Raw genomic sequence first — 10,993 nt, forward strand, 5'->3', positions numbered from 1 at the left:
CTCTGACCAGCTCATACACATTACTACTAGTACATTACACAGAGAGAGAGAGAGAGAAAAAAAGCAGCAGCGTTGGTAATGCTACTACTAATATCTGCGCCATTATCTTATACACAAGTGACAAGTTCACTGTTCGCTGATTGTTACGTTACGTACGCTATCATCGTCGTGGTATTGATTAATAATCGATCGCCGGATCGAAATTGTTCAAAGAATCACATCGCCCTGCGCCTGCGCGCAGGCAGGCAGGCAGGGTTATGAGCTGCTATGGCAAACGAATTCGTCTCCAAGGGCCTACACAGACTTGTTAGCTAGATTCAGAGCTTCGGAGCTTCCTTCGCCGCCGCTGATGTTGTTGTACTTAGAGTTTTGCTATGTACAGATCGCTCCCTCGGCCGGTGGTTGGTCTACGCTGATCAGAACTCCATTTTCATGTGGCCTTCTTGTAACTGGCCTGTTTCGGGCAGTAATTGAGGTGTATCAGACAAACTGAGCAAGATTCGGTTAAACGTTTCAGAATTTTCAGAGTTTCTGTTACCAACCGTGAAAGCTCTGTGCTGAAACTGAAACCCCGTTCTCCTGGCTTTGCCCGTTATTGTCGATGTGGAAAACGCTTTGCAGGTCCTCCTCCCAGTAGCTTCTTTGCTGAAAATTCAAAAAATGTAAACCACAGATACGTTAGGATTCCCGGTGATTTGATTCTTCAGTAAGCTAATTAAGTAGGTAATGAAAATGAGCTCCTCAAGCATCAGTTAGTTACCTGCAGGTTTGTTGTGCCGGCTGTTCCGTCCTGAAAACCATACTGCCCAGTGGTGGCATGAGACAGAGCCAGGTCCAACGGATTCAGGCCGCACTGGTTCTCCAAGCCGTTTGGAACGAACGACTGGAACACATCTCCATGGTCGCTGAACGGAAACCCTGAGCTGGAGCTTTCCAGCGAGAAGACTGAGCTTGCTGAAGGGCCACAGGCTTGGAACATCTGAATTTTGCCGGCGGCATGTGTGAGTGAGTAAGCTACTCATTTGGTGGGACTGGTCCATCGCAGGACAGGACATGCTCAGAAGGGGAAAGTTTGAACTTACATCTTTTTGTAGGAGGGTAGGCAGGTTGCTGAAGTCAAGTGGGTTCACGGTTGCAAGCTTCATGGAGAGGAACTGAGGACAGAAAAAACAGTGAAATTGGTAAGAATTTCGAATACTGAATTTTTTTGGTGCATCGGACAGTTTGAACGGGGCTCTACTGCTTACCTCGACTTGTCGTTGCAGCGATTGCACGTAGTTTATGATCTCGTCAAGCATCAGTGCCTTGCCAATCACCTGAACAAACAACATTTTGGCAAAAGAATTCAGTAAACTTGGGGGTGGCTAATTAAGGGATCGATCAACTACTAGTTCTTGATTTCCCTGTTCCTCGTTCAGAAACCAAACCACTAATGGTTACCTACCTTGTTGCATCCTGGCACCAGGTCCTGAAGAACCTTCATCCTCTGGCTGATCCTCTCTCTTCTCACCTGTTACAAGACCCAAGCCGGTTCAGCAACAGTCAGAGATGGAATTTGGCAAGCTGGTTGGGGGAGCAGAGCACATCAGCGAAATGATCGATCAGAATTGTACCCTCTCTGCGAGGCTGTGGCTGTCGGTAGCCTGCCCTCTCCTGGCCCGGACATGGACGTAGTCCTTGGGGGGCTCCACCAGCTTCGCATTCTTCCCCTTGCCCGGCGGCTTCTGGGTCTGCCCACCGTCCTCGACGGAGCTGTCGCTCCCGGCCTGCTCCGGCTTGGGCTTCACGGGGCTTCCCTCCTTCCCCTCGCCTCCCTCCGTCTTGCACCTCTTGGTGTCTGGATCCTTCTGCTCCCCTGCCTGGATGGACACGAGAATTTCTTCGGCGTCAGTGACGCCAAACGCGCCGGGGCAGGAGCGAGGTGTCCTGAGCAGCAGCAATTCGAGTCGAGTTCGAGCAGAGACAAAAGCTCACGCACCTGAACAGAGGACTCCTTGCCTTTGCCTTTGGCCGCCGGGGGCGCCTTCCGCTTCTTGGCATTGGCGTCCTTCATCATCGCGGACGCCGGGTCCGACACCGACGACGCCTCCCGGGAGCCAGCGAACTCGCCGCCGCCGCTCGCGGCGGGCACCGGCGGGGGCAGGCCGAAGAGGCTCGCGGCGCCGGGGAAGCGCTGCGCGCTGAAGCTGGACAGCCGCGCCGCGCGCGCCGCGAACCCCGGGTCGCCGCAGAACTTGTCCAGGCAGTCCTCCTCCTCCCCGCCGCCGTCGGCGGCGCCGAGCACGCCGAAGTCGAGCCTCGGCGACGAGCTCAGCAGGCTGGCAATGTAGTCGCCGGCGCCGGCTCTGCTGCCCTCCATTGCGGCCGCCGCAAGAGAGTGGACTAGTCTAGCTGGCCGGAGGACGAGAAGCGAGCGGCTTGCCTGCGTTTATGTTCTCGGTGGTGGCTGGTGGATTTGGGGAAAGGCGCCTCCTTTAGGTGGCGAATCGGAAGCAGAGGGGCGGATTTATAGCGGGGAAGGATGCTTGGGGGATTGGGCTATGGGCTGGAGGTCAAAGGCGTGGTGTGGTGAACTCTGAACTGGTGATGCTCCGCTGCAGCTGGAAGTGCAAAGCCTTTTTGTGGAGGAGGCTGCCTTTTCAGGCTGCGCCGCTGCACACTCCACTGCCCCTTTCAAGCCTCTCCCCCGCCGGCACACCGTAACGGGTACTTCCTCCGATATAGTAATTTCATTTCTTTCGTTCATCTTTTTTGTGTTTAACTTTTCTAGTTGTGACTATCAATATATACATAAAAAACATACACTCCCTTTTCGAAATTTCATGTAATTCCTGGCCTTCTGTAAATACATAAATTCTAATATATCAAAACATATATCTCTATACGCGTAACAAAAGCAATATGCCTATAAAAAAATCCAAACTACTTGTAAATTAGGCCCTGTTTGGTTTCCGCTGATTTTTTTTAACTTTCATCACATCGAATGTTCGGATACGTACATAAAGTACTAAATATATATATATTATTTACAAAACTAAAACACACAATTAGAGAATAATTTTCAAAATGAATCTTTTGAGCCTAATTATTCTATAATTGGACAGTAATTATCAAATAAAATGAAAATACTATAATACTTATTAAATTTTAACACCATTAATCAAACACCTCCTCAGAGAGGAGGGAGTACATATAGAGTGGAAAACATATGAATTGTCCTATTGCACTCGCTTACAATCGTAGTCTACGTGATGGATTTTAAAAACTTTTATTTAGGTTCGCATTTCTTGATTTGCGCCCTTGAACTTTGAGAGGAAAGTGGAGTAGATGACTACTGTGATTTGTCGCTTCTATTTCACACTGAACGGCGTTAGTTTAGGCCGGCCTTGCGTATCCATCACATTTGTCCGATCCGAATCCTTTGCCCAAAGACGCAAATTCATCGCCACTAAAAAAAAGAATAAGTCGATGCAAATCTAGCACGGCGGAGACAGCGTAATTGACACTTGGGAGAGTGAGGCCTTGTCATTGATGTCAAGGATATTATGAACTTTTGCATTTTCGGCAAGGCTATACAGGTAGGATACTGACGGGGATGATGAGGTGGACTGACAATCGCGATGGATGAATAAAGGGAGGAACCAAAAAAAAGGAGGCATTGCCTGAAGTTGACAGCACAGTTTCATTTCATTTCACCCTATCAATGCGATGGATGCGGCATGCATCAAGTCCATTTGTCGAGTTCCTGCTGGTTTCAATCCAGTGTTCTTTTGCTAGACCTTGGGGAAGATAATTTGGCCGCACCTTATCCTACTTAGATCTTAGGTGCGGCCAAGCTCCTTAATTTGATAACTCATAACTCATATGTGGCTTTTAATTTGTGTTTGTGTAGGTGGCAAAGGATGCTGCCCCTCCTATTTTGAGTAATCCGTGCTGTTTCTTTTTAACAAATGCCTTTTGAATACACCAAAAAAGTAGGGTGCGCACTGAAAGCTCCTGCAGTGCCTAATAATAAAACCTATAGCACTTAGCACATACCGAACTTCTCCTTTCTGTTTCTTTATGATGCATCGCTCTGAATTCCCCAAATGAAAGCTGCAATCATGCATGTATAATACGCAAGATTTATATGGATGGATTGATGGATGCATAGCGGTAGGCAATAGGCGGAAGGCATTGATGCACGCTAATCGGGGCACTAGGCACTATTAGGCAATAGTCCCTGCTTGCTTCATTCAGAGGGTACGGCCTTCTCATTGAGAGGAAATGGATGAACTTTGGATGCCTGCTGCCTAACTGCTTACCCAGAAACCACAAACAGGGCAATGGCGTTGGCGTTAGCTTGTGCAGAGGCTACGCTACGTCGTCGATGGCCCCCATGGCCCCATCTACCTCCAGTCGAATCCATCAGAAGATTATCCCTCGTGGGATAATTCGAGCTGCCTAACATGCCACCGCCATTTCTGGCTCCTCCTCGCTGAAGGGATCGACGTTCTCGTGCTTGCATGGTGTTCAGATTCAGAGAGCGGCCGAGATCACTTCCATAACGGGAAACACGCGAGGAAATGCAGGCCGGGGCCCATGCTTGCCTGACCGATCGAGGTCGATCGATGCCACAAGCTCGCAAGCTAGCTGAATTCATGCATCGATCCATGGGGCTTCAATGCAAGGCAAAGGTTAGCTGAATTTGCAAAGGCAGGAGGATGATGCGCTACCAACTTGCCATGAATGGAATTAATGTACGGAGTACTTCATCAGCTTCAAATATTTGCCCATGAGAATTGTAGTTTCAGTCTTTCAGACCTGCAACACGACGTTTCAGATTTGAAGTGGCTTTGTTTTAGGATCGTTTTTATTAAAATTGACAGGACTGCGCGTTCAAACCATGTTTTTAGCTGTGAAGGGTTTGATATACGCGGATCGAACTAGAAGGAAAGAAACTAACAACTCATAAGTGGTGTGCACGCATTTGAATATTTGTCCCTCATCAAGGCATCACATACGACATATACATTCTCTTATTTTGTCAACGGACGCGAGGAAGATCGAGGAAGGCAGCCTGAACATATGGACGACTGACAGTAGATGGAATAATCTGGCAGCCAGGCCAATCAACGGTTTTCTCTAATCAGACCCTTCTCGATCGCATTATTATTATTCTTGGTAATCCCTGGGCGTACGTACAGTATCTCTGAATAATCTTTCCACTTATTCTAATCGCCTCGGGATCGGTGCGACGGTCCTCACATGCATATGCATCCTGAATAAAAATATAAACAACTCTCTGTCTCAACCGTAACCGTGTTCTCATTTGCAGCACTAGTCGCCTATAGTCGGTCAGAACTTCCAAACTCATGATGTTCATGATGAGTTGATGACCATCACGAGAGGAGGAAACAAAAAAAAAAAAGAATGGCCGGCGTCTGTTACTCTGATCTGAGACGGATGAATCTGGGCCTTGTTTAGTTCTAAAATTTTTTACAAAATCGTCACTGTAGCACTTTCGTTTGTATTTGACAAAAATTATCCAATCATGGACTAACTAGGCTCAAAAGATTCGTCTCGTCAATTTCGACCAAACTGTGCAATTAGTTTTTATTTTCATCTATATTTAATACTCCATGCATGCGTCTAAAGATTCGATGTGACGGAGAATCTGAAAAATTTTGCAAAATTTTTTGAGAACTAAACAAGGCCCTGGCAAAAATTCACGGAGAATCGAAACTCAGACACAGTAGCTAGGCGGTGGATTCATATTCAGCTGCATTTGCACACATGCATTAACCTAGAACTTGAAATTGATCGGGAAACAAAAACCTAGAACTTGAAGCTTGAAAATTGATATCAGTGTCATGTCATTGGCTGGCAGGTCGAGATCCATGGACGACGACGACGACGGCGGAAGAAGAATTATGGCCGATCCGGCCGCCGTGTCGCACAGTACACAAGCGTGTGGCAGAATTTCTACCACCAGCTCATCTGCTTGCAGCCTTTGTTATTCTTGCTCTTGCACCGCCAGCTAGCTACTACTATACTGCACGCCAGCATCATCGAAGACTGTCTCGCACTGCATCGCATTGTGCCCTGCTTTCTCAGCAACTACCCATCGTCGAAAAGCCTGGACGAGACGAGTTTGGAGGATCGGAGTAGGTGAGGACAGCTCTTGCATGCACACACGGTTCTTGACCATAAATCGTTAGCTCGACGGGAGCGGACTTGATGGCCACTCGTAATCACCTCTCGGGGACAGTATTAACCACCCCCGGCCGGCCCGGCCAACCCAATGTGTGCAAGCAATATGCAAGAAGCGTAGTACGAACGGACAGATCTCGTAGGAATATAGGGCAATAAAGAGTAGATTAGGTTGGCAGGCAGTACTGCCGCGAGACATCTATTAGGGCTTTACTTTAGTACAAGGAGCTGTACTTGTTTATTCAATAAGCAATCGAGAAAAAAAGGGGGGCCTTGGTCTTGGCCTAGCTAGGGTCGGTTCTTCCGTAAATATTTAACTCCATCGTCTTCCTCGTCGAGCTCAATCATTTCAGCTGCTGGAACAAGGGAAGAGGAATCCATGGGCCGGTGTCCAACCTCGCACCGAATTGTTCTCTTTTTTTTTTGCCAAATAATACAGGGAGCTTATTTATATATATATTCAGCACAGCGACGACCACGACGCAGCAATGGTGACATGGCCGGGTTCCATCCTACATGGCAGGTAATGCGTGGGCATGTCATGATCTTTTTGGCACAGCTTTATCAACAACTTTATAAGTTGTTGTAAACTATTTTTTGTCAAACATCTTTATAGGTGAAGCTTTTTTTTTCACATGTCCTAGATTTCAGTCGCTTGATCTTGGAGGCATTTCAGGGGCCGACACCTTCGCCCCGTGTGCCCGTGCCCGATGTAGTGTCTTCCACACCTCTTGCGAGCTTCTCTTCTCTCTCTCTCCCCAACTCTAATGACTTTAGAAAAAGGAGGTGTTCGGTAGCGCGCCGTGGAAGAAAGAAAGAGAGAAGAATGACCTAAGGAAGAAGAAAAGAAGAGAGCCGTTAGATCTTGATTGGATGAGCTATTCGTCGCATGAAAAAAGCTTCAAAATTGAGCATATGAATTTTGGACAATTCTTCCCTTTTTTCGCTCTCACAAGAGGGATGGGAATGAGATGGGAGAGAGAGCATCTATATTTGAAAAAAAAAACATGACAAAATAGCTTTACTGAGAAAGTTGCTCCCAAAACTATTTTTTTTTAAAAAAAAAAACTTCGCTAGTGAAACAAAGGCGTGTCAAATGGTACCTAGTGGAGGAGCGCCACGCTGTCGCGCCACGTCCGACGGGTGTATCTCCACTTAGTTGCGGCGGTGTTCGTCTAGGAAATTTGAACTATAGGAAGCCGGATGACTTGATTAGTTTTGCATGCATAGTTGTTGGATCTCAACTTACAGCATAAGTTTGGTGGATCTGGACGTAACAGAATATATATCAACAACAAGAAGGGGGTAGTAGCTTGAGAGATGCGTCGTATCGTATAAGATATTCCATTCCTGGGGTAGGTCAATCATTGCTGCAGCAGCAGGTGGATTATTTCTAACCTTCCCGGCGCTTACTTTCCGGTTCTTGTGTCGGGCAGACTCGCTCTCCCTTGGACCTCATCATCAGGTCACCACACAATTCCTACACAAGTAGTACTGTAAAATCCTTACAGTAGACACCACGTTCGTTCTCGACGCACGTTATTCCTCATATTCAGTGTAACAACTCATGACAACTAACCCTGGATTGCATTGCAGCACGTAAACACGCACTTGAACAACGCTATGCGCCATGAACGATCATTACACACCGGTGTCTTTGGCTCAGATTGCCCAAACGGTACGTTCAGTATAGGTATAGCAGTACGTACTTGGCACCGTACCATAGCTACCGTTTTGTTCGTTTGAGCTTATCAGTCGAATCTGTCAATAATTTAAAAATATTTTTCTCTCACAATAAATCAGTCAATAATACTTTCTCTCGGCGGCTGAATGCACGCGCGCGTGCTACGAACGGGGAGTGTATAACATATGCATTGACGGCGGCGGCGCTAGCAGCAGCGTCTTAGGAGGCCGGCCGCTACGAGCCTATATATACGAATAGGAGGACTAGGAACATGGCGTGGCACACGGGACACACGCAGTAGATTCTCATGGACGCGGCGCCGCTGTCGTGCCCCGTGCTGCTCGATCAGGCTTTCGACGCCGACGAATCATTCGCCGCCGCGGCCACAGTCCGCAGACGTCAACTCCAGCCATGCATGCAGAGAGGACGACGGCGCGGAGTGGGTTAAAGGGTTACCCTACTCGTCGTATCGTACGTGCTAAAAAGTTTACTGCCACGAGAAAAAGGCGTGCGGGTGCTTGTTTTTTTTTTCCTTCTAATTTCGAGGAGAGACAGCCATTAATTACATTTTGGTTTTATATAAACACGTAGCAACTCGTATACGTAGACGATCCCATTCATTCATATACGTAGTAGGCATATTAATTCGCTTCCTGAATATCCTAGAGTTGAGCATTTTGCGGATCCATTACTCATGCACTCATATTTAGCTAGTAGTTGGGGGGGGGGGGGGGGGGGGGGGGGCAAAAGAAAGAAAAAACGATTCAGCCATTCAGGTCAGGCTCGGAACAGCTTTGGGTTGCTATGGCCCATGGACGTGTTGGGCTACGCCGGGCCCACATCATATTTTACTATGAGATCAGAAGGTTTCGAAATTGGCAGAATGACTAGAGCTTTGTTTAGTTATGGGGGTGAAAAAAAATCGGTACTATAGTAATTTCATTTGTATTTAGCAATTATTATCCAGTTATAGATTAACAATTAAGTTTAATTAGGTTTAAAAGATTGGTTAAGCAAATTATAGGCAAACTTTGAGCACACGTACGTGTACGTACAACAGCGTTTCTCTAGTTTCTAGGCTCGGCACGTAGAGTAGCTTTGCTTTTGCTGCACCATGTCCATCCATGCTGCGTCGGCCGGCTCGTTGCTGTTCCTCGCTCTCGCATCGTCGTATCATCGTCGTCGTCTCTTTGTGCATTGTAGTATAATCACGTGTAGTCGTTGCAGGCCGGCCGGCCTGAGCTTTGAAGCGAAGGTTGCAAGCCAGAACAGTGCACAGACTTTGGCGCCACCGTACCGGGCCAGAAAGCTAAGGCGCTGTTTAGATACACCAAAAACCCAAAACTTTATAAGATTTCCTGTCGCATCGAATCTTGCGGCACATGTATGAAGTAGTAAATATAGATAAAAAAAATAACTAATTGCACAGTTTATCTGTAAATCACGAGACGAATCTTTTAAGCTCAGTTACTCCATAATTAGACAATGTTTGTCAAATAAAAATGAAAATGCTACAGCGTCAAAATCCAAAAACTTTTTGCATCTAAACAAGCCCTAAAGCTAGGCTTCCGAAAAGATTTCGGTACTGTAGCATTTTCGTTTGTTTGTGACAAATATTGTCCAATTATAAACTAAATAGGATCAAAAGATTCGTCTCGCGATTTTCAAGTAAACTGTGTAATTAGTTTTTATTTTTTTTCTATATATAAAGCTTAATGCATATGCCGCAAGATTCGATGTGATAGAAAATCTTGAAATTTTTTGGTTTCTTCCATGAACTAAACAGGCCCTAGCGCGCGCGGCGGCGGCGAAGAAAGGGATTGGACCGGAGCCTGCCGGCCGGTGCCTGTGCGAGATGGAATGGAACGACGGGTCACGCTCACGCAGGCACGACAAGCTCTACGGCTCTAGTAGTGTTCGTTCCTTTACAAGTGTACCGTGTACGTCCTCGCTGTAGCTCAGGCATGCAATGATAGGAGTACTCCACTGTAGAACAAAAGCTCACCTAGGCCGTGTTTAGTTCTTGAAACAAACAAATTTTGGAACACCGTAGTATTTTTATTTGTTTATGATAATTATTGTCCAACCATATATTAACTAGGCTTAAAAGATTCGTCTTGTAAATTTCAACCAAACTATGTAATTAGTTTTTATTTTCGTCTATATTTAATACTCCATGTATGCGTTTAAAATTTCGATATGACAAAAAATTTTGAAAAGAATTGAATTTTGGGTGGAAGTAAGCAAGGCCCTACAACCGACGAGGATTTTTGTCGTGGAACAGTGGCGCTGACAGGCACTCTACTGTGTGACGACTCTGAGCACAGGCCCAAGGGTCCTGGGTGGTGGATGACCGACCAGTGAGGGGCCGACGCTTGCCTGAGCCCAACTAGCCTGTAGGGCAAGCTGAGAATCGACCAATGCTGCTTCTAGTTCTGGGCCGTGGAAAGCCCAAAACCAAAGCCACCTCACGGTAGAATAGTAACACACATGTAGGCCTGTTGATGGGTTAAAGCCCATCACTTCCCAATCCATAGTACTTCCTGCATTCCATAATACTTTCTTTGTTTTTACTATGTTATTATATGCAAATGGAAATAATCTATATCTAAGTGTATAAACAAATTAATACAGGAGTATTTTGAAAATCTAACATGCCTGATAATTTAGGATGAAGAAATAAGTTTAATCTATCGACCAACCCAATCAAAAACACTAACTATTTGAACCCACATATTTACTAGAAGAGTCCATGGGTCTGCATAGAAGATAAAGGTATATGTACATATAGTTTAAAATTATATAAAATATGTGGGATATAACGATCCAAAAACCTAAATTTATTTAATTTTTCCCCTAAATCCTTGTAAAAAAACCCTACCTTGCATCTTCATATACCCTTGTATCTTAAGGTACCCCAAAATCTTTGTAACAAAAAAAAAAAACTACCTTGTATCGTTAGATTCGCCTCAACCCACCTGTGTTGGAATTGATTAGGGTGTAATTTAATTTAAATTTCACTTGAAAATCCACATATAGATTGATGTAAACCTAACTATATCCAAACAAGTCCTAAGCCATTAACATGAACCTCAAGCTCGTGAATAAGACGATCTC

The 10,993-nt window shown here is 45.8% G+C and overlaps 1 protein-coding gene across 1 annotated transcript; it reads right to left on the minus strand.

The window, feature by feature from the left end:
- Positions 53-2,622, minus strand: LOC8063975 (transcription factor bHLH78). Its single transcript, XM_002445790.2, has 8 exons — positions 1,979-2,622; positions 1,614-1,859; positions 1,445-1,510; positions 1,248-1,316; positions 1,083-1,154; positions 761-979; positions 543-645; positions 53-454 (listed from the first exon to the last, which is right to left on the minus strand). The coding sequence occupies exons 1-8, from the start codon at positions 2,357-2,359 to the stop codon at positions 417-419; spliced, it is 1,194 nt and encodes a 397-aa protein (XP_002445835.1). The 5' UTR covers positions 2,360-2,622; the 3' UTR covers positions 53-416.

This window comes from Sorghum bicolor, chromosome 7 (assembly GCF_000003195.3).
Source record: "Sorghum bicolor cultivar BTx623 chromosome 7, Sorghum_bicolor_NCBIv3, whole genome shotgun sequence".
In the NCBI taxonomy this organism is placed as follows: domain Eukaryota; kingdom Viridiplantae; phylum Streptophyta; class Magnoliopsida; order Poales; family Poaceae; genus Sorghum; species Sorghum bicolor.